The following is a 23,760-nucleotide window of genomic DNA, read 5'->3' as shown; positions in this document are numbered from 1 at the left end:
ATGCAAACACACCGACCAGTTTAATAACAGGGGCAGAGGGGGGACAAGCCACATGAAACATCAACCAAGCGCGTCCGCCGAGTTGTTTCCGTCTGTCTGGGCGCGCCAACGAGAACGTCCGCTTTAAGGGCTGCTTCCGGCTGCTCAGTGACGAGGAGCTGAGGACGCCGATGGTCACGGAACCGAAAGGAGCATGATGCCCACTCAGCTTCTCCAGCCACCAAAGCCCTGGACCGACCTGCAAGGAAGCGCCGGGGAGGCAGGTCAGCTTCCGGCACGCGACGGCCTGGTGCCAAGTCCGGGCCCCGAGTTTTCACTGTCTTCCAATTCTCCTCAGAAGCAGAGTGATCACAAAACAAGGCGAATGGGCCTGGGACCCAGTCCTGCCTCCCAGGCTCTGCTGACCGGAAGCCCCTTCCCCTCTTGCACACGGCTCTGGACAAGGCGCGACCTGGCACCTCCTGCCACATCCCTGCCTCGAAGGGCCAATTCACAACAGCCCAAACCTGCTGCAGAGCCCCATGCTTCCAGGACGAGCTTTTACACAGGAAGCGTGTGCACACAGAGCAAACATTAGTGGTCCAGTGTTTCCCCAGGCCACACACTCTTCCATCCTATTTAATGATTCAAAACTGGAGACACTTACGAGTTCGATGATCCAAAGCTGAATCCTGGAAAAGAGGGAAAGGGTGGAGTTAAAACACACACACACTTGAAGACAAAGGTGGACCCTCGGCCAGACCCCCTCACTTCATCCCCACGGAGCGCCTCCTGCAGGCCGGGCAGGGAGGCGGGCTGCCTGTTCCCCTAGGGCTCCTCCCTCCTCCCCGCCGGGGTGGGCAGAGGGTCTCTGGCCGGGCCGCCTCACGGAGCCCCACCGGGCCACACAGGCCGTCTGGTCAGGAAAGCGTGCTTTCTCATGTTCCCACCCACTTGCTTCCCCTCCGTGCGACCGGAGAAGCAGGCCCGGGGGTTCGGGCCTGGCTCTGCTGCTCGCTGCGGGCAAGTGGCCCCGGAGTTTTGTGTCTTCGTCTGCACAACAGCAACGGCGCCGGCGTCGGAGCCTCAGAGCGAGCTGCGCGGACAGAGCAGAGCATGGCGCTCCACTCCTGCAGCAGCAGGCGCTCCCGGAACGAAAGGCGTTTCGGGAGGTCTCTACAGCTTATTTTGTTGGCTGGCTTGGGTTTTTGAACCAATATCTAGGGAGATGATTATTATCTTGCCTTCTCAAATCTTGAGAAATACTTGGTATAAATGGCACCATGTTACAAGTCTACTTTAAACCTAGAAAACACGCTCTGAAAACCAAACCCCCCACATCCTGCCCGGCAAGCACTTCCAGCTTTTACAACGCGGCGCCGAAAGCTGGGCACACCACGCATCTCTTTGGCGAGGGGCGTCTGCTGTCGGCCTACCTCCTGTGCCCGACCCGAAGCCGGAGAAGCCCCCGCTCTGGGTCCCGAAGCCGGAAGTCTGCTGCGACAGCGACCCGAAGGTGGGCGCGTTCTGACCAGCGAGGGTGCCAAAGGACGTGGTGCTGCTGCCGCCGAACCTGGGCCGGGGAGGAACCGCAATCAGCGCCGCTGCCCCTGCGGCCGGGCCTCAGGCAGCCTCGTGGTCTCAGGCCGCACGACACACGAGGGCGCGTGCTTGGTTTGCACCAGCAGCCAGAGCCCCGAGCAACCACCTGCGCTCTGGGGAACAGTGACAGCCCACGCGACGCGACCCAGCTTGTCCAGTGTGTCCCCTGCAGGCCACTGGAAATGGAGCAGTCTACATGTTTTGCTCTTTCTGTCTTCAGTAATTCTTCAGTTTTATTCCACCATTTCAGCATTTCTCATTTATCGACACCCCCCTGCCCTTTATTTGCCTACTCCCTGGGCCTTGACCTTGACCCTGTCTACTTCTCACGCCGAGGTGAGGTGTCATCTACACGCACGAGCAGCGTGGCCCTGTCCTCGCTGCCCACTCCCGCCGCGGAGAGGGCCTCTCTCAAACCGCAGCGGGGGCTCCTCCGATGTCTGTGGGCCAGAGACGAGGGCCCGCACAAAGGGGACGGCAATGGCTCCTCGGGGATGTCACCCTGGAAACCTCCAGCCGGCCCCGTTAGCCCTGCTCCACACAGTGGCTCGGCCTGACTTGTGGGGTCCCTGGGTCCCCTCCCTGGGCGCTTACCCGAATCCTCCTGCGCTGGCAGCCGCAGTACCCTCTCCGAACACTTTGCCTCCCGTCGAGCCCAGAGGGCTTGTAAAGGCTGGGGCTGAACCGAATGCTGGCACCCCTCCAAACCCAGGGGATCCCCCAAAAGTAGGAGGGCTGCCAAACACTGGAGCAGCACCGAAGCCACCTGAGCAAAACAGAGGCAAACAAACAGAACAGGGAGAAAGGAGGGGACAGGAAGAGACAATGAGCAGTGAGAAACCAAATCAAGAGGAAGAAAAGGGGAAAATACGTTAGAATCCAAACACAAAGAACCCCAGCAAAGGGCAACACCCCTTCAGGCAGCAAAACACCAATTAAACCCAAAGCAAACCCAGTCACCAAGCCACCTCCCCCGGCTCGAGCAGAGGTCTGGGGTCCACTCGGGACAGCTCCCCGGAATTCTAAGAACCCCGCAGACCCCATATTTGTCTTGAGCTCCCGGCCCCTCCCAGAGGTAAGCTGGGCCTGTTAGCTCCACGTCTTGTCAAATCAGATCGCCACCCGGAACCAACGTGGTGCATTTCCGGTCCCTTCCTGCCTGGCTGCACTGAGTGAGACTCCTGGCGAAGCCATTCTCCGCAACTCCAACGCCTGCCCGCAGTCGGAGATGACAGACAGGTCATCGCTCAGCTCCGCAGGCGAGGCACAGCCTCAGATGCTCGAGTCGCTCTCGGGGAGAATGAATGGGCGACAGCCGAGGTGAGCGGCTCGGCGCTGGCGCTCAGCCAGGCCTTTTCATTTATTTACAGCTAATGGCTCTCCCGTCTCTCACCACCGTCTCTCTCTCTCTGTGTCCAGAAGAAATTTTTAAATGCTTCCCCTCTGCGGCCAGGGGCTACTCCTCCATAAAGCAGCACCCGCATTTTTTCCCGGGAGGAGGGCTGCTGCACGACTGTGGTCACACGGCGGCCGGCCCAGCGCAGAAGAGGGCCAGGCGGGCCCGGGGCCGCTGGACTGGCCGACATGCCCAGCAGGCGGGAAGAGGACTGTCCTTCTGCCCGAGCAGGGTCCCCAAACCCCTGACACTGCTGAAATCCTTCCTGGCTCTCCAGAGACCCTCGGTGGGAGTCTGTGGAATGAAATGAACAAAACAGTACAAGAAATGTGCCCTGAGGGGGAATACTTCCCAGAACGAGTACTGGCCTGGAGCCACACACTGAAGGGAATGATGGCGGCCGAGGCAAGCAAGGCGCGACTAGCCTGCGGAGAGCGGGGCCTCTTCCCGCCCCTTCCAGAAAGGGAAGCTGCAGCGCATCTGCCGAGAGGGCCAGCCTGGCCTCACCCACCGCCAGCCTCTGCCCCCTGGACCGGGAGGACCGGCCAGCGGCAGGTCTGGTTCGCTGCTCTTTCCGACCCGTTATTCGCTGGTGGGCCATTTGTAGTGGCTGCACCACCGAGAAGAGACTTTTTGCTAAGGCTCAGGTTTGGGTTAACATCCTGAACTTTAAAACCTTGAGTGAAACTCCAGGCTATGCTAATGGGCACTGCTGGGCTACGAATATAACGGACTGGAAAAGAAAAAGCGCTAAAACCCTGCCGCTGAATTATTCAGCACTGACCACAGATCCAGTTACACTCTCTTCCTAGACACCCGGCTGGGGCTGGGGCTAGTGCCTTGCACTCCACGTTGTGCCGGCTTCTGGGTGGAAGGGAGTGAAAAATGAGAAGTCACAATGACACAGAAAGTTCACTGGAGGGGGAGAGGAGATGAAAACACACACCAACACAAGCACACACAACTCCCCACGCCCGGGTCACGGCAGGGAGACGGGAAGGGAACAGTCATTCTGGTCTTATTTCTGAAGATTGACTCGCGGGGTTTGATTTTATTAGTTGCCTTATTTTCACGACTTTCTCCCCCTGAAGAAACAGAAATGTGCTAATCATCAATGACACTGAACTATCTGGTTTACTGAGGGCCCTTCACGTGCCAGCTGCTGTAGACCAGTCTGCTTTAATCCACCCCAAAACCTGGAATCCCTACTTATCCAGGTGAGCAAACGGAGGCTGTGAAGATGTCCCGTGTCTGAGTCCAGCCGGCAGGTAAATGGTGCAGCTGGGACTAGAACAAGGCTGAGTGACTCAAAGACCACCTAGCATCTAACCAGTACGGGAGGTCCCCCCGCCATTATCCCAGCAACTCTGGCAGGGGAGCAGCGGGGTGAACCCCATGGACCCGGGCAGCCTGGTCATTTCAGCCTGTCCCTCCTCCTGTCCTCCCCCCCACCCTCCCCTCAAGTATCTCCAGCAGCATACTTCCTAATGCAATCGTTCTGAGGGAGGATGGGCACTTTTGGAGTTTTTCAGAGATGCCTCCAAGCCAGCATCGAGTCCCTCTTAGAGAGGAAGGCTGGCTCCTTGGCAGAAAGCAGGGTCAGACTGTTCCTGCTTCCCACAGAAGCAGCTCCCTGAAACGGACGTGAGCTCCCGAAGTCCCGAAGCAGGAGAGCAGGCTTCCCCTCCTGGTCACTTGCTCATTCATCTCAGGCATTTGCCAGGTGGCTTTCTCTGTTCCAGTCCTCGAACTAGGTGGTTTTATGGGGCAAAAAATCAAGTAGAAAAAATATTCTGAAAGGGAGGTACGTTTTCTTTAAGATTGAAAAATTAAAAGCATCAGATTCTCCAATCAACAACCTGATCCCAGGATAAGGGACAATATATAAGAAAACACACCAGTCAAAGAAAACATTATCAGGTTCCTTAAAAACAGTCTTGATAATTAATGAACTAAAATCTCGTAGTCAAGTAGTGTTTGCCTGGTTAACAAGGAACGAGTCTGTAGCCCTTTCATTTTAAAATCATTCACTGCCGGGAAGGTTGGGGCAAAAAAGAGTGGCAATGCCCATTTCTCGTCCATTTCAAATTCTAGGAAAAGAACACCCAAAACTGGCCGCCAGAGAACACCTAAACCTGCCGGCCACAGGCCTGAGGGAAGGTGCGCAGTGCATGTGGGAACCACAGCAACTGTGCTCCAAGCGGTGGGTTCCAGATGCTAATGGGGCGGTCCTGCATCAGAGCCACCTACACATCTGGTCCCCAGGTGGGATCCAGAGCCACCTATACATCTGGTCCCCAGGTGGGATCCAGAGCCACCTACACATCTGGTCCCCAGGTGGGATCCTGAGTCACTTACACATCTGGTCCCCAGGTGGGATCCAGAGCCACCTACACATCTGGTCCCCAGGTGGGATCCAGAGCCACCTATACATCTGGTCCCCAGGTGGGATCCAGAGCCACCTATACATCTGGTCCCCAGGTGGAAACCAGAGCCACCTACACATCTGGTCCCCAGGTGGGATCCTGAGCCACCTACACATCTGGTCCCCAGGTGGGATCCTGAGCCACCTACACATCTGGTCCCCAGGTGGGATCCTGAGCCACCTACACATCTGGTCCCCAGGTGGGATCCTGAGTCACTTACACATCTGGTCCCCAGGTGGGATCCTGAGTCACCTACACATCTGGTCCCCAGGTGGGATCCTGAGCCACCTACACATCTGGTCCCCAGGTGGGATCCTGAGCCACCTACACATCTGGTCCCCAGGTGGGATCCTGAGCCACCTACACATCTGGTCCCCAGGTGGGACCTTCCCCTGGCACTAGCAGAATTTCAGTCTCGCACACATCCGAGCGAGGGAGTGTCCTGCCGCTCACCCCTGGGAGCCTGCTTGAAGGAACCGCTTTCTCAGTAAACATCCCTCCTCTGCCTTGTGCCTTAAAACAAGTCCTTTCACACAATTGTCCATGCAACAGGGGCAGGAAGGCAGACCCATGCAGATTCCAGAGACAGAAATAGGACAGAGGAGGCAGCTGACAGAAATGAAGTATGTTTTTGTGTCTAAATATACAATGTTCTTTAAAAATTTTAATTCTAAATGCAATCCATGATTATAAAAAGTTACCATTCAGAAATGTATACTGTAAAAGTAATGCTGGGGTAAGAAGTAGTGCTAGCAATGTTCTTTATTCTCGATTACATGGGTATTTCCAATTGTGAAAATTAACTTATGAAATGTGAATATTTGATGTTTTATATGTACATGTACTGTACTAGTATATCTAATGTATTTGTTTATTATACTCAATTAAAAACAAAAAACAAGTGACTTGGGAAAGAAGGCAGAATGATACAGACAGAAGTTGAATAGTCTGTTCGGCCTGCGACAGGCAATGGGCTCCGAGCAAATGCGACTCGGGACACTTCCATGCTTACACTTTAGCGATCGCTTTCTTCTGTGTTCCCTTACTCTGTCATCCTGCACTCGCTACCTGTTTACGTTTTCTTCCCTAGGAAGACTCTGAGTTCTCTTAAGGGTGACACAGATGCATTCTGTGCTTTTTAACATTTCTCAGGAGACCTAGGACAGTGTGAGGAACACACTGGATGCTCAGTAAAAGTGAAAATAAAGCGGAGTCACTTCATCCATGCTCCCATCCTCCTCCCTCGGGAACCACTCTAGAGAGCGCTCCCTCCTTCCTGCATCCATACACCTGAGCGCGGGCGACTCCCCCTCAGCGGGCAGGACCCCAGTACCTGTCTTATTCGGAGAGGAGAACCCGAAGCCTTGGGACGCCACGCTTCCTCCTCCAGCGCTGAAGGTGCCAGCAGGTTTCTGCTCTCCAAACGACGAGCTGGCAAAGCCACCGAACGTCTTGGCCCCACTGTTTCCGAACAGGCTGGAGGTATCTGACGAAATGGAAGACACGCGTGAGGGAGGTCAGAGGGGGGGATAATGTCCTCAATTACTTCTCAACAGAGACGGCAGGAACCTCGGCTGGGTGTTTGGGAGAAGGGAGGAGTGACCGGGAGTCGATCATTCAGGGAGCTGAGCTGAAGAGCCATGGGCGCCTTCTCCGATTTGCATGGGTCTTAAAGGCCGGATTTAATTACATGGGTGTCCGGGCTCAGGACTTCCCGACGCAGTTCTCCGGCACCGAAACTCAGCTGCGCTCCCGCAGGTCCTGGCCCGCCTGCCCACGGGGACCAACAGCGCAGCCTCACGCCAGAATGCCACCTGAGCAAATCCAAGCCAAGCACATGGCTCCAGCGCAGCTTTTATACTCACGTCTGCTGAGAGAAGGCGGACAAACAAAACCCTGGGGCTCCGACCTCTGATCCGACGGAGCCAGGGATGTTCTGAGGCCGGAAGAGAGGCCAGCAGACTTCCAGCCGGACTTCCTCTTTTTCAGAGTTCAGCTAAGCTCCAGATGCTTATCTAGTGGGTCACTCCTTCACACACATCGAGTCTGCTCCAACATGACAGGAAACTAACTACTAAAACCGAGACGGCTGAGAAGTATGTGTTCAATTCCCCACCATGTATAGACGGGTGTTTTATTAAAATGAGTTTGTAGCCCTAGCCCGTTTGGCTCAGTGAATAGAGCAGTGGTCGGCAAACTCATTAGTCAACAGAGCCAAATATCAACAGTACAACGACTGAAATTTCTTTTGAGAGCCAAATTTTTTAAACTTAAAACTATATAGGTAGGTACATTGTTATTAACTTAATTAGGGCACGTGGTATTTTGTGGAAGAGCCACACTCAAGGGGCCAAAGAGCCGCATGTGGCTCACGAGCCGCAGTTTGCCGACCACTGGAATTGACCTGCAGACCAAAGGGTCCTGGGTTCTATTCCAGTCAAGGGCATGTACCTCGGTTATAGGCTCCTCCCCTGCCTGGGCCCTGGTTGGAACTCATGCAGGAGGCAACCAATCGATGTGTTTCTCTCAATCAATAGGAAAAATATCCTCAGGTGAGGATTAAAAAAAAAAAAAAATCTATATATATAAAAGCCAAGTGACTGGAACGGCGCAAGGACCGGTCACTATGATTGATGCACACTGTGGTGGCCAACCAGCCGGATGGGGTCGATCGGCCCCCCTCAACCTCCTGCACCCCCCCCCCCCCGGCCACTGGCCCACCTCCCGTGTCCCCTCCCTCCTGCCAGCCAGGCCCCAATTGGCCCCCAGGGAACGGGATGGCCGGACCCCACCCGTGCACAAATTCGTGCACCGGGCCTCTAGTAAAAAATAAAATAAAATGAGTTTGTACCCACAGAAGGCGGAGAGAAGCTATCCTGAAATGGGGTCGATGCCCAAAGGCAGAGGCATAAATAGGCTGCAACGACAAGCTCTGAGTGGGTGAAGGAGAGCCGAGTCTATGCCCCCACGTGAGAAGTACAAACAGCTGCATGATGCAGGCTTCCCTGGCAGGTGCTCAGTGAAGGCGATGGAAGGGAGGGGGTGGAGAGGGGTCACTCACACTCAAAGTCAGCTGCCTGAAGAGGCCGTCCACCACTAACCTGTCAATCTGAGGCCCCCATCTCGCTCTGCTGTCGATCCCACCGTATGAGATGCGACTGTTAATGCTTCAACTGTAAGGAAGTGAGCAGCCTTCCCTCAGGGACACGGCCACCTCCAATTTCCAGGCCCCAATAACAGAGCCTCAGACCACATGGTCACTGGCTCTCTGAAACTGCTGGGACCGTTTGAGAGCTGGGCCCTGACAGTGGGAGTGGCTGACCCTCGCGTGGGGTATATCCCTGCGGAAGTCCCCTCGAACAGTCCGACCCTTCCCGCGATGAGCTAACGGGAGGTCACCTGTGACTCCTTCAATGGCAGTCCATTGGACACTGGAGACGAAAACGGGCGTCGCAGTCTTTCCTCTAACTTGGCGTTTCAAGAACAGGGGCCTGCCATTTTCCGCCTTTGTGCTAACGATGCAGAATTTCAAACAGCAAACAAATACACAGGCAAGATTAGGGGCTAGATCTCCTCTTAGAGAAACTCAAAATACAGAGGTGAAACGACTTCACCGGGACAATGTTGGGAGACTTAAAGTCCCCAGAGGCCAGAGAGCATTCCGACGTGTTTGGGCTTTTTATCCCTCTATCTCCTTAAGAATCCTTTGTCTTTAAGTTTTCATAGCACATTATAACGGAACAAGCACGCGTTCTGCATTCAGATCTGGCTTAGAGTACCTCAGAGCCATGATGCTGGGCAAGGACTAATTTTCCTGAGCCCTCGTCCCGCACACGGAAAACGGGGACAGCAGCTGTGAGCACGCAGAGCTGCGGCGAGGAGTTAAGGAGGTGGTGTGCGCAGGGCACCTTGGCCGGCCCGTGCGAGGTCCTCCCGAAATACCACTTCCCGTCTCTAACGCTCCTCCTGCCGCGCCAATCATGGTCAATACAACAAGACAGAGCAGGTCAGCTGCGGGACACGAAACCCTGCCCATTTTGCGAAGATATCGAGAACGTGCACGGTGTGGCAGCTGTCATTTGCAGTCGCAAAGGGAGCCCAGCGTAGGGGACGTTTCGGGAGTTATTTACGCTGCTCTGAAACCAAGTGGCGGAACCCCCGTCTGCTGCCGTTTCTGTGGTCTGCGTGTCTCTCCGCTGTCTCCTATGGCTCCCAAATCAGAGTCTCTAGTTCTTGAAAAAGTGGTCGAGCCTCTCTTGGTTGCTAGAACAGCGTTTCACTCCAAGATTCCTGAGTAAGCTGGCCAGGAAGAAGAAAACTGGTCTCCGTGGAGCCACTGGACGACCAGCTGGAGGGGAGGCAGGCGCGGGGCAGGCAGTGCAGGTGAAACGGGCGTCTGCTGGGCCCCGCCCCCGCTGCGGGCACACCGATCCTCACTGGTCTTTGATTTGGCAAAAATGCTAGCATCCCCTAACCTTACCGTGTAAATATCACCGCAGAGACCAGGTCCCGTCCACTCTGCGGGGCTCCAGGCACTCACGAGGACAACCCCCACTGAGATGGGAAAGGGACTGAGAAGCACCCGCCCAGGACACTTTCCAGGACATTTTCTTAAGAGACAGCTGGGCAGGGAGCCTTGTGAGCCCAACAGATTCCCATCAGCTGGCTGCTTCCTCCTCACAGGAGTCGCCCAGGCCCCGACACAAAGAAGGTGCCGAGGACGGCGCCATCCCTGTCCTCAGACATACGCTCAGACACACTCGGGAGGCAGTAGGTCCTTACTGTGGTGTGGACGGAAACGACCCCAGGGGTTCAGCGTGCCTGGGTACTGTCTCGGGAAGACAGGAAGAAACCTGTGCAGCGTGCGGGCCTCGGCATGCGGTGCTCACAGCTCATCTCTCAGTCATCGCGTAGTTCCAGTCCCTCCTGAGGGCTGACCCTCAGTGTCACAGAGGGAACTGCCGGAAGCTCGATGTGTGCTCAGATAACGTGTCTGCAAGGGGCATGTGTAATGCCAGGAGCAACGAGCACACCTGGGAGGGCTGACGTCACTGCCAGGCCAGCAAGATCCCAGGAGGCAACGTGATGGAGCAGAGCCCTGGAAACACATCCAGACTGAGCTCTGGCTATGCCACTGGTACCTCCCTAAGTCCGCATCCAAAATGGGGCGGCCACTCCGAAGAGTACTGTTGTAAGAAGTGATCAGACCCTTCTGCTCCACGTCTCGTCAAGGAACAGAACACGAGGGCCCCAGGATTCCGACAGGAAGTCACTGTGGGCCCCTGTGACCCTGAAGCCACGCTACCCACAGGAAGAGACTTACATTCACCCGTAAAGGACGGGCAGGTTCAGGTGCGTGGAGGGAGTAGCAGGGAGGATGTGTTGGGGGAACTGAATCAAAGTCAGAAAAGTATGTTGGGGCTCTGGCCAGATAGCTGTTAATTAGAGCATCATCCTGATATGTCAAGGTTACGGGTTTGATCCCCTGTCAGGGCACATACAAGAAGCAACCAATGAATGCATGAATAAGTGGAACAACGAATCTCTCTCTCTCAAAAAAAAAAAGAATTAAAAATTGTTTTAAGAAAAAAGCAAAGCACGTTGGAGCCAGCTCAAGGAGCCCTGAAGTTCAGCCTAAGGAGTTGGGTTTTTTGCCGGCGGCGGCGGGATGCTGCCAAAGGGTGTGAGTAGGGATAGTGGCAAATGAAAGCAGAATCTTAAGCCACTCTCTCTGGTAAGGATTTCAGACCCCAGCGGGGAGACTGGAAGCAGGGGTTTGGAGCCTACTGTCACACCCAGGACGATGGGGAACACACCCACAGTGCAGAGGCCGGAGAGAAGGGAAGGGCTGAGGCAGGGAGGAGCCGGACTGCCGTCCACAGCCCAGGGAAGAGTGGTGCTCAGAGTGTCCAGTGCTGCAGTCCCCAAGGAGGGAGGCTGCCCGGCGATCTGCAGCAGCTTTCTTAGTTCTGGGGCTCTTATCCTGTAGGCGACACAGGCTCCTGTCTCTATCACCATCAAGTCCCACACTTAGTTTTTAAAAACAAAAAAATGTTAAGTCGTTCCTGTACCCTTTCAGAGGCACTTCAATTTCCCCGAGGCACACGAGTCAACTGCTGGGAACAACTGCCCACGGTCAGGAGATGGAGACCAGCAGGTGTCTGGTACCAAGAATAGATGCGCTTATTTTAAACCAGAATCACAGAATTAGAAACACGGCGTGCCAGTGGACAACAGGCTGGGGAGCCCCCGTTCGGTGTGCGCTGTAAACAAACTCTCCTGCAGCCGCTGAGCGTGGAGCTGGGAGAGGTTGCACAGCCGCGCTCCTGAGCCGGCCCAGCCCCCGGGGAGAAGGCAATCCTTTGACAGGTAAGAGCTGTGGCTTTGAGGGATGAATCAGCCAGAAGGAAAGGAATTTTTTCAAGGATGTGCCCCGCCTACGTTTGAACAAAATAGGCTAGTAACACAATCTCGCAGGAGATCACCTACCTGGAGGGTAAAGCCACATTTCTGCCGAGCATGTTACCAAGTGCCTGTTCGGTGCCAGAGGCTGTCTGGCACATTGTGTAAGATGCAGCTGAATTCCAGACCTGCCACTTTCTGGCTTTGTGACAAAATAAACCTGGCAAGTGTGGCTCAGTGCTTGAGTGTCAACCTATGAAGCAGGAGGTCACGGTTCAATTCCTGGTCAGGGCACATGCCCGGGCTGAGGGCTTGCTCCCCGGTGGGGAGTGTGCAGGAGGCAACCAATCAATGATTCTCTTTCATCACTGATGTTTCTGTCTCCCTCTCCCTTCCTCTCTGAAATCAATGGAAATATATTTAAAAAACAAAACCCCAAAACAAATCACTGAACCACTGAGCTTGTTCTGATTGGGGAAAGGGAGAGTGCTGTGCAAGGACCGTGCTTTCAGTCTGTGCAGGGAGCCCTGAGCTCTGCCGACAGCTGGGGGGGGGTGGGGGGGGGGGAACACCCAGGGGTGGCTCTGGTTCTGACCCCCGCTTCTGAGCAAGCTGGTTTTATCTGTCTTGCAAGTCAGGATTCTGCGTACGAGTTCATCTGCAGAATCAGTTTTTGAAAACTACTAGACTCGATTTCTAAAAGCCCTTCATTCTAGGATTCTACCTTCTTCCTGGCAGGCTGCAGGCTGCAGAACCAAACCTCTGATGACATAATGGTACAGATGAAGAGGCACGTGTCTCTTGACCATGATCTCTCTTTTTATACTCCCAGTCGGACAGTGACCTCAAAATAACAGACCTGGGAATCCAGGGGACTCAGGAGTTGTTTTAGCTACAGGAGCTGACAGCACTGAGGAAGTATCTGTTCTGTCTGTGGGGCATGCGCTCTCGGTTCACAGAGGAGCCTTCTGTGTAGCATATTGCATGGGCGAAGCTAAGACTAAGAGGACAGGGTCCCAACCTCCCCTCTCAGCCCCATCAGCAGCAGGAGATATATATATATATATTTAAAGATTTAAACAAATAAATTTCTTTCATTTCCAACCATGCAGAGACAGATCAATAAAGCGCTTTAACAATGAGCTGGAGAAGGAAGTGCCAGCAGAGATGCGGCTTCACTTGAAATAAGACAAAGAAGTAACGAAGGCCCCACTGTCGGGCGCCCCTTCTGACAGCAGCTGGGCTTAGAGTCAGTTCAGAGTGTGACACAAATGAAGCCCCAGACATGCCCGCCCCCAGCACACCCAGCGTGCTCGGCCGCTCGCACTTAGGCCTGTCGGCCCGCATCCATCCCACGTCATTTCAACCCTCTCCCTGCAGCTCTGATATCTTTCCATGATTATACAGGACATGTCATTAAGAAACTAAAACTAAAAACCAAAATCCAACAGATCACACTGCGTTGGGGTAGATATTTTACACTTGATCTTAGGCAAAAGGCCGAGAAGCGATGGCACTGGCATTCGGGGGGAGGGTTGGAGAACTTTCTCCACTTACTTGGGGTGGCTGTGGAGCCGAAGCCCCCGCTGGCCGCGCTGAATGGGTTTTTGTTGGCTGCGTCCTGGCTGGGTTTCCCTCCAAGGCCGCTGAAGAAGCCTCCCCCTCTTCCAGCGCCGCCAGACCCAAACACGCCGCCACTGGAGGACGGTGACTGCTGAAAAAGAAAAGGGGCAGGAAGCAGAGGGTGAGAGGTCACTGAGCGCAGGCCACATCGGCGGACAGGAGGCGCTCACAGCTGGCAGGAGCGGAAAAGCAGGGCTGATTAGCTCTGGGGCGGATGCTCTCGCCACCAGAGGAGCTGGGCTCGGGCACAGAGCCTTCCTGCACATCCAAGTGCTCAGCAGCCCCCACTCGCGGCCCCGGAAAACATGACTGATGGTGGGTGGGAACTGAAACTTACACACATATATTTACTGGTTGATTTCAGAGAGACAAACACATCAATGATCAGAGAGAATCACCGGTCGGCTGCCTCCTGCAGGCCCCGCACTGGGGATGGAGCCCACAACCCGGGCCTGTGCCCTGTGCCCTGACCGGGAATCACACTGTAACCTCTTGGTTCATAGGTTGACACTCAACCACTGAGCCACGCCGGCGGGCTGGTGGGAACTTTAAAGGTCTCTGCCCTGCTGCCTGCGGTCTCTGCTGACACGACGCCAGAGGCAGGAAGGCCACCCCTCCAGAGTTCCTCCACGTGAACGGGTGTAGGGACATCCCTAGGCTGTCCTGGGCACCTTATTCCGATTCCTCTCGTGTTTGGCTGAACTCAGCGGCCACTGCTGCTCAGTGACTATGCTGCCTTTTCTCCCGGTTCGAGCACTTGTATTTCATAATGACTTTCCCAGGGCCGCGGAGGCGGCTTAAATTAGCTCCATTGTTGAAATGGCGACCACAGCTGCATTCCGTCCAAGCACGCAGATCCTGCCCGCGAGGACGCTGCTAACTTAGGGTGCGCTGACTCACAGCTGTGTCAGGCACCACGCTTCGTTTCTGTCTGGAAATTGGTTTTAGAAGGACCAGTGCCAGATCTGAGGGACCATCAATAGCAGAGCTAAGTGTGAGATGACCCCCTGGGCTGATAATGGAGAACGCGATGGGCTTTTAGAACTGGGCTGCTTGTCTCAGAACCTCTCGGGGCCTCCAAAGCTGGGTGGAGTGGTGCAGCCCCCTCACGAAATAAGGAGAATAAACGACTCTTCCCGCTCATTCATTCCCTCGGCGTTTTGAGTGAATGGACAGTTACTACGTCCTCATAATTGGGTTAGAGAGAGTCCAATTGGTTTTAATTGCTAAAAATAATTGTTTTTAAAACTTTAAATTATGGAAACTCTCAAACATATACAAAAATCAGACAGAAGAGTATAATGAACCCTCTATATACCCATCACCCGGCTTCAGCAATTAACTCAGAGCCGCTTGAGTGTTCCCTATACCTCCTTTTACTTCCCCTCATCCTTTATCAGTATGAAGAAAACCCAGTATCATTTCATCCACTGATTTTCCTATATAATCTCTAAAATATAAACCATAACCATAATACCATTATCGTGTCTAGAAAACGAACAATTCCTTTATATGATGAAGTAGGGAGTTAGTGTTCAAGATCCAGCCTTATATTGCCAAAAGAAAAGAAAAGAAAAGAAAAGAAAAGAAAAGAAAAGAAAAGAGAAAAAAGAGAAAGAACCCAGCCTGAATCTCATCGGGCCCCAGACCCAGCACCACTCCACAGGCCGCAGCAGAGGGCAGAGGAGCAGGGTAGGCTGGAGGCTCTGCGTGGGGAAGCGACAGCAACCAGACCCCAGGGGACTCCAGGACACACACTGCTTCGTTCAACCACTGAATTCTGAGGAAACATCCAAGGGAAAGAGACTTACGAGTCCTATCAACCAATCTCAATGTGTGAACATGACGTGATCCTAACTCGAAGAAACAACCGTAAGAGACATTCAGGAGAATTCTCCAGGCAGCTGTTCCCTAAATCATCTTTCCTGATTCGCTGCCGTTTTACTCTTTTCTTAGACTTTAGAACAACCTGAAATCAAAGTGTTAATAAAGTTTGATTCCATGAGATAAACAGGCACCTGGGTCTGTCTTACACGGAATTCTTGGTGAATGGTTAATTGGGTCAGCTGTGGTTCTATAAATCTACTCGCTAAGCATTGTCACTGTAACAATATTAACTCTTCCGATCCATGATCACCGGATGTCCTTCCATTTACTTAGATCATCGTGAATTCTTTTAAACAACGTTTTGTAATATTCAGAATAGGTTTTGCACTTCTTTTGTTAAATTTATTTTTAAGTATTTTAATTTTTGATGCTATCAGAAATGGAATTTTCTTAATTTTTAGATCCTATGCAAGTATATGAAAAATAATTGATTTTTATATATTGATCTTGTGTCCTACAAACTCACTGAGCCCATTTATTAGTCCGAATAGTTTTTCACTGGATTCCTTAGGATTTTCCCCAGCGCATCATCTGCAGATAGTTCTGCTGCTGCCTTTCCAATTGGGATGCCTGCCACTTCCTTTTCTTGCCCAGCTGACCTGGGGTTCTCCTGAGGTTCACCCACGCTGCTGCACGCAGCCCCTCCCGCTCTGCAGCTGAGCCTCCACTGTGAGGACGCAGTGCTGACTGCCTCCGGGGGATGAACAGCTGGGCTGTCTCCGGGTGTGGCCATGATCATCATTGTAAACAAAGCTGCCACGGACATTCTTATACCAGCCTTTCTGTGAACATGTATTTTCTTTTCTTTTCGGTAAATACCTAGGACCGATGGCCAAACCATAAAATCAGTGTGTATTTCACTTAAGGACCTGCCGATGACTCTCCAGAGTGACCACACGGTTTCACACTCACAGCAATGCACTCGGAGAGCTAGCTGCTCTAGAGCTCTCCCACATGCGACAGTTTGTTCTTCAATTTCAACAATTCTAGCGGGTGTGAGGGAGTGTCTCACTGTGGCTTTAATTTGCATTTCTCTGATGACTAACAATGCTGAGCTAGTGTTCATGTGCTTATGGGCCACTCACATATCCTCTTTTGTAAAGTATCTGTCCAAGTATTTTGCTTATTTTTAAAACCGAGCTGTCTTTTTATTTTTGACTTATAATTCTTTACACATGGGTGGGGCAAAAGTAGTTTTACAGTTGTGAGTACGTCAAAGTTTATTCTTGTATTATTATTTATTAATCAGTGTATTACTTTCCATATGTAAACCTACTTTAGCACCACACAGTATATTCTAGACGGAAGCCCTCTGGTTTGATATGTGTCATAAATATTTTCTTCCCGTCTATGCCCTGCCTTTTCCTTTTTTATGGCAAGTCTTTTGATGAGCATTAGTTTGTAATTTTAATGAAGTCCAGTTTTTCCATTTTCTTCTTTGACGGTTAGTGTGTTCTGTGATCTAAGAAATCTTTGTCTACCTCATGGCTTCTCACGTAGCACTGCTGACATCTGGGCTGGGTAATTCTTTGTTCTGGAGGGCTGGGGGTGGTGAGCAGCATCGCTAGGTGCCCGGAGACTCCCCCACTCATGAGCACCAAACATGCCCCCGACACTGTGCTTGTGAAATTCCCCTGGGGACGAGCCGGTGCTGCTCGAGAGCCACTGGCCTACTCCGAGGTAGCGAAGACTGTTGCTACGGTTGTCATATATTTCCTATCTCGTTAAAGCCACACAATCCCTTATGTCCTCTTTTTTCTTTAGCTGCTTTAAAATTTACCAATTGTTTTTCAGACGCTTAACTATGATGTGTCGAGGTGTGGTTTTCTGGTATTTATTCTGTTTGGGATTCACAGGTTCTTAGATTTGTGGATTCCTGTTTTTCAACAAACTTGGTAAAGATTGGCCACAGTTTCTTCAAATGTTTTTTTCTATCCCATCTGTCATCTCTTCTCTGGGACTCTGATCACAGACACGCTGGACTGCTGATACTGTTGCCTCTACGTCCTTTTCCCCGTCTCTCCGAGCTGCATGCTAGATAATTCCTGTTGACATGTCTTCAAAGGCCCTGTTCTTCTGCGGTATTCGCTCTGCTGTTCACCTGCCTAATCACATACTTCAGGTGCTAGATGTAAACTTCAGATACAGACCACTGCTGTCTGTCCCATTTGTTTGCCGAGATTCCTATCAAACATTCCTTTATTTTCTTGTAAATCCTGGAGTACAATAGCTATTTTAAAGTCTTTGCCTGATAGTTCCAATTGTCTGGATCATCGACAGTTTGTTTCTTGCTGTTTCCAAAATAGGATTCCCTTTTTGTTTTTGCTACTTCATATGTTAGTTATTTGGGAGGGGGGGGACGGTATACTGATCTTGTACATAAAAGACACAGTGCGCGGTGGCTGAAGAACACCTCATGCTTTTTCTGGAGAGAGGGAGCCCTCTTTTTCATCTGTGCCCTGAAGTGAGGAGGCCATCCTTCGGACTTCACTAAGCCTGAGCGGATGGGGACCGAGTGCCGCCTCTGGGTGGCCCATCTGTGCTCGGGGTTTAGGCCACGGGTCTTCTTCCGCATTGAGCCTGGGCCCCGAGGCAGCTGGGCTGCAGCATTTGGACTCAACAGCTCCAGGCACAGGGGAGTCCAAGCTGCCAGTTCTGTCCTTTTTCAGTCCTGCCCTGACTTCCTTTTTCTCAGCAAAAGCGGGGGAGGGTGGCCACGGAGATTTTACACTCCACAAATTACTGTTGTCCCTGCACGTCTTTCAGACCCCAATTTGTTTCTTTAAAACAAAATAATTATTGGGATATAATTCATATACCTCAAAACTCACTGATTTAAAGTATATAATTCAATGGTTTTGGAAAAAAATATATATATAACATAAAACTTGCCATTTTAACCATGTTAAAATATACAACGCAGTGGCATTAATTACAGTCACAATGCTGTACAACCATCACCACGACTTATTCCCAACATTTTCTCATCACCACACCAAAATTCTGTAAGCATTAAGTAATAACGCCCCACTCCCTCCTCCCCTGCCCGTCGGTCCTCTCTAGTCTAATTTTTGGCTCTATTAATTTCCTATTCTTTTTCTGTTTTGAAAATAATTTTTTAGCTTTATTTTTTATTGTGGTAAACACAGATATTATAAAACTTACCACTTTAAGAGCACAATTCACTGGCATTAAGTACAATCACTGTTGTGCAACCATCACCACTATCCATTTCTAGAACTTTTTCATCATTTCAAACAGAAATTCTATACTCCTAACAATAATTCTCCATGTATGTAGTCATTCTTAAGCGATTACTTGTTATTTAACCTATCCTAAATGTGTCATATGAGTCAAACCCTATAGCATTTGTTCTTTTAGAAGGGGCTTATTTTAACTAGCATCATGCAGGCAAGGTCTACCACATGTAATAGGAACCAGACCTTCATTCCTTTTGAAGGCTGAGTAATATTCCACTGTATGTGTGTGGTCATATTCTGTTTATCCCGTCACCTGCTGAAGGACACTTGGGTTGCTTCTCCCTTTTGGCCATTGCGAGTAACGCGGAGTCCCTGCCGTCAGTGCCTCTGGGTACATGTACCACCAGCATGTGCTCTTGAGTCCGGCTGCTTTCACCTAACGCTATGCCCGCGGGATGCACCCACTTTGTTTCGTACAGGAGCGCTTTTTCTTTACTGCTCTCCAGTCTCCCCAGTATGAACACACCACAGTGACTCAACTCCTTCTCCAGCAAGAAGCACTGGGGCTGTTTCCTATGTTTGGCGTTTATGAACACACGACGAACACTCTGACCACGTGCTCTGAACAAAGGCACTCATTCCCGCTGGCTCCACACCTCGCAGTGGATTTGCTGGTCCAACAGGGATTCTGTGTGTCTGGTCTGGATAGGACCCGGCGGTTTTCAAAGGGGGACTGAGCCCACATTAGCAACACGTGGGTGCGCCTGCCGTCTCTGCTTCACCAACACCGGGTGTTGTCAGCCTGTCCATTTTAGCCATGTTGGTGGCGGTATAGTTGTCTTTTCTTTTCATTTGTATTGTTTATATATTCTGAATACAATTATTCTTTTGGTCCTACATGCTACAATTTTCCTGGTTCCTGGCTTGTTTTATGCTAAAATTAAGAAAGCTGTCATTTTAACGAGGTCAAATTTTCCTTCTGCCTGAATAACTTTCTTTAGAATTTCCTTGAAGCCTTCTAGGCATAGATTCTCTCAGTATCTGTCTAAAAAAATGCTTTGATTCCATTACAGCCAATAAAGGTATTTTTTTTCTCGGTAGACTGTCTCTAACTTTGTCACGGCCGAGAAGTGAGCTGTCAGTCCAACTCCTCTGAAAATAACCTGTCTTTTTGTCTCTGAGTATTTTTAACATTTTATTTCCGTAATTCTGCAGCTTAACTATGATAGATCTTGGAGTCAATTTTCTTTTATACATTCTGCTTGGCATTTGTCTGACTTCTGAATCTGTGGCTGTTTTCTATTGGTTTTGGAAATTTCTGTCTTTTTCTCTTCCTTCAGATTAAATGTATTTTAGATACCCTCTTTTAGGGTTTTTACTTTCTTTTGCATCTCCCATTTTTCTTTGTTCTCCATGAAGCAGACCAGATAACTTAATCTGAATTACCTTCTAGTTCAAGGGTCAGCCAACTATATATAGTCCACAGGCCAAATCCAATCTGCTGTGTTTTTGTAAGTGAAGCTTCACGGAAACAAATCATGCCCTCCAAGTCTAAATGTTTACTACGTGGCTCTTCACACAAGTTTGCTGACCCCTGGTCTAGCATATGACTGTTCTCTTCACCTGGGTCTAATCTACTGGTATTAAATTTTACTTGTTATATTTTTCTACAAGTTCCATTTGGTTCTTTTTCAAAGCTGCTATGACACTTCTTGCAATTTCCTATTCTTTATTGGTACTTTCAAGTTTGTCTTTCATTTCTTTTAAACGCGTAAAACACAGCTGTTTTACAGTCTAGGAAGTCTTTGCAAATGTTTGTCTGACGTTTATTCTTGATCATAATTACTTGTTTCCCTTTATGACTAATTTAGGCCTGGAAATCAGTGTCCTTAGAAATTATTTGATATGAGGAGAATATAACCAATAATAGTGTGACAAGTTTATGTGGTAACAGATGGTTTCTAGACTCAGTGTGGTGAGCACATTGTAAGACAGACAAACGCCGAATCACTACGTTGTAACTGTACCTGAAACTAATATAATACTGTATGCCGACTGTGCTTTAATACATTTAATGATTTGAGGCTGAGAGTAAAGTTATTTTTCTCCAGTGTCTGCTGCTCTGCCATGCACCTGCAGACACCACCTCCCAGGACCACGCCAGGCCACCCGCATGCTGAGGCCGGTGAATCTGAGTCCCAGCTCATTGTGGGGAGGAGCTCTCACTTTGTGCAGAGCTTGGTTAGTGAGTTCTGCTCCTTTGCCCTTCCCAGTTATTAAAATAGGAAATTCAAATTATAGTAGTAAATGCTCTCAGGGCAAAACTGGGTTCTGTGTTCCACTCACTCCCAGAGGTTCCCTTTTTCTTTTAACGTGGCAAAACACCCTGTCAGCTTCTCAGTGCTTTAAAAACTGTGGTGTTTACGTTTCACCTAGCATTTTAGCTGTTTTCCGTGGGAGCGTGATTGGAATGCTCGAACCGCCATCACCAGACACTGGAGCTGAGAGGTTTCACTTCTCTCTGCCAAGGATCCCTGACTAGAGCAAGGACTCCGACTTCAAAGGAAGAAGACGATACAGAAAGTCTCTCACTGAAGATGTGCAGAAACAAAGAATGTGCCCACCGCTTGATGAACTATGGACAATACAACCCCCTTCAGAAAGTCAGTCATTGCCAATAGGTCCGAGTGCCTTTCCTCCGAAGGCCTCCTGATGCGGGTACAGTGGTCTAAAGCAGTAGCCTCGCTGGGTCCCCAGTGTCCTCACCTGTCACGTGGGGACAGTAACAGCATGTGCCTTCAGAAGCACTAATGATTACAGGAGTCAATTGTATAAAGCCCTACCACCACGCCCAGCACAGATAACCACTAGCTGGACACACTGAAATAGCTTAGGTCACCAAAAGAAGCATATTTTTCTTCTTTTTGTTTAAGTAACCATTTGGAAAGGTAACAACTGTTCTTAGGTCAATGACCTTAAAAAATACACACAAAAAAACAAAAATCAAGGCCAAGGAGTGGGTTTAGTCCGTGGCCCTCGTTTGCCAACCCCTGGCCTAACAGAACAGGCGGAAGATGGATGGAAATCAGGCGATGTGCTTTCAAAGCAGGATGAAAATTATAGCAATTCTCTCGAATCAGAGGCTGAGACTTCCGTGTCCCTAAGTGAGCTAGGAAGGCGGGGCTTGAGAAGCACACAGGCTGCTTCCTGGGTTAGGTGGGCAACACAAACTGACTACAGTACCTGCAGCAAGGAGGATGGGGTGGGTGGAGCTGACATAAAGAGGCGAACATACATACTCACCTGGCCAAACACTGTCCCACTAGTATTGGCTGCTTGACCAAACAAAGAACCAGCATTACTGGACCCAAAACCTATAAAATAAAAAGAACAAAAGTCCAAATTGGAAGTCTTACAACAACAAAGTGGAGTTTTGTTTTTTTAGAATGGCTTTTTGGTATGCTAAGATAACCAACAATAAATCAGCCCATGAATAAAATGTGGCTTCCTATCTAGGAAATGAAGAAAATGATCTACACTAATAAAAGAGTAAGCTGCAAATTGACCATAACTCGTGACGCCCACCAGCCAATCAGGAGTGAGTATGCAAATTAACCCAACAAAGATGGCGGGTTGATTTGCATACACAGGTGCCAAGCGGCTGGGGGCGTTCCGCACCACCCCAGCTGCTCAGGGCCTCTGGACAGCATGGGACGGCGGAAAGGCGGCTCCAGGCTGGAGCGAAGGCAGTGCCAGCAGCCAGGGGAAGGAAGGCCCATTCTTGCACGAATCTTCGTGCATCTAGTTTGTAAATAAGAATCTTTTTGCATCGCTAACACTTTATAATAGTATTTTTAATAGTATAATAAATTCCAAAGTCTCAAGGGCTGAATCCTGCCTCCTACCGAACCCCAGGGGGTAGGCACCAAGATGGTACACTCAGAGCAGCTGTTCCCTGGACTTCACTGCCCACAAGTCTTCCCAATGACTGAACGTCATGAACATTTCTACTCCCCGGTTTCCTCCAACCTCAAAGACCAGATTCATGCAGGGCAGTTTATCTTTCTTTGGCGTGGCACAACATGGCTGAGGGGCTGGGCTGAGCAGGGCCTGGGGAGACCAGGCAGAGCTGTATGTTATCACAAGCGCCCTGTAAGGAGTAGAAAGCAGGAGTTCCATTCTCATTTCTGTCCTTGGTCGAGGCGGGGAGCTCAGGCAGTCTCCATTTCTGCCTGGGGGTGGAGGGACTGCCCAGGGACTGATCCATAGCTACTGTGTGAAAGAGGATTTCTTCAGAGGCTTGTGATCATGATGAGGTAGTTTGATCACACGTGTGTATGAGGGACTCTCAAGTGTTGACTGAACAAAGGATGCACTGGAGATGGTGTAACACCGACTCCCTCCGAGACTCACAGGGCCTCTTCCCTGCCCATTCTCTAGATCACATGATCACATTTCCCATCACTCCCATCGGGCACCTGGCCTCTTCACAGGCCATCAAGTGGGTTTTAAAACTGTCTTTCCCACTGTGTCCTTGCAGCCAAATGCAGTGGGAGATGAACAGACATTTGTTGAAGAAAGGAAAGAAAAGATCTCCTTTCTAAAAAACTATGAACCATTTTCAAATAAATTATCACCAAAGGAATGAGTTAGCAGTTCCTGCCTACCAAGAAATCAACAATCCTTGTTTCCCCCAGAGCCTACTCGAGGAAGAAATGCCTTTCATAAGATAACTATCAGAGAGAGGCTTAGGAAAAGATTTTCAAATTGGTCCGCCTATTACTAACTTTTAGAAGTAAAAGGAGCTGCTAAAATGAGATAAGCAATAGGGAGGATTATGTTTTACTTTTAAATATTTTAAGATTTGTGTTTTGTTTTTTTTTAAATTACAACATTGAAAATAGAAAAAAGCAAACTTTTCAAATGTCGGTATCTGCCCTCTGGCGGGAAGTCAGCGTGGAGGGAGCAGGCGGGCTGGCAGGGCGTGGCCCGGGAGGAGCGGTGCAGGGCCGGTTCTCCGAGCACTCACCACAGGGATCGGTCCGCTTACGGCCTGACAGTTTGGGCATAATGACCTCCAAAGTACCTTCTGACTTAAAAATTTCCCATTTCTGAGTCACTCATTACTTGCTGACCTTAAGCTTCTTTTTTTTTACCCATGAACTTGGCACCCTGGTGGCTGGGAGAGGGGAGCACTTCCTGAGAAGCAGAACTGGACCGACAGTGACTCGGCCAAAGGCGTTCC

The 23,760-nt window shown here is 50.4% G+C and overlaps 1 protein-coding gene across 1 annotated transcript in view; it reads right to left on the bottom strand.

The window, feature by feature from the left end:
• NUP214 (nucleoporin 214) overlaps positions 1-23,760 on the bottom strand; it is a 79,168-nt gene continuing 55,408 nt past the window's right edge. The window contains exons 30-36 of the mRNA XM_028127069.2: positions 21,819-21,889; positions 13,363-13,519; positions 6,737-6,889; positions 2,176-2,347; positions 1,416-1,552; positions 647-671; positions 1-238 (exon numbers count right to left, since the gene is read on the bottom strand). Of these exons, the coding sequence (XP_027982870.2) occupies positions 205-238; positions 647-671; positions 1,416-1,552; positions 2,176-2,347; positions 6,737-6,889; positions 13,363-13,519; positions 21,819-21,889 (749 nt within the window). The 3' untranslated portion in view covers positions 1-204. The remainder of the gene's footprint in view (positions 239-646; positions 672-1,415; positions 1,553-2,175; positions 2,348-6,736; positions 6,890-13,362; positions 13,520-21,818; positions 21,890-23,760) is intronic.

Source organism: Eptesicus fuscus, chromosome 15 (genome assembly GCF_027574615.1).
Source record: "Eptesicus fuscus isolate TK198812 chromosome 15, DD_ASM_mEF_20220401, whole genome shotgun sequence".
Lineage (NCBI taxonomy): Eukaryota > Metazoa > Chordata > Mammalia > Chiroptera > Vespertilionidae > Eptesicus > Eptesicus fuscus.
This window is presented reverse-complemented; position numbering and strand designations above follow the sequence as displayed.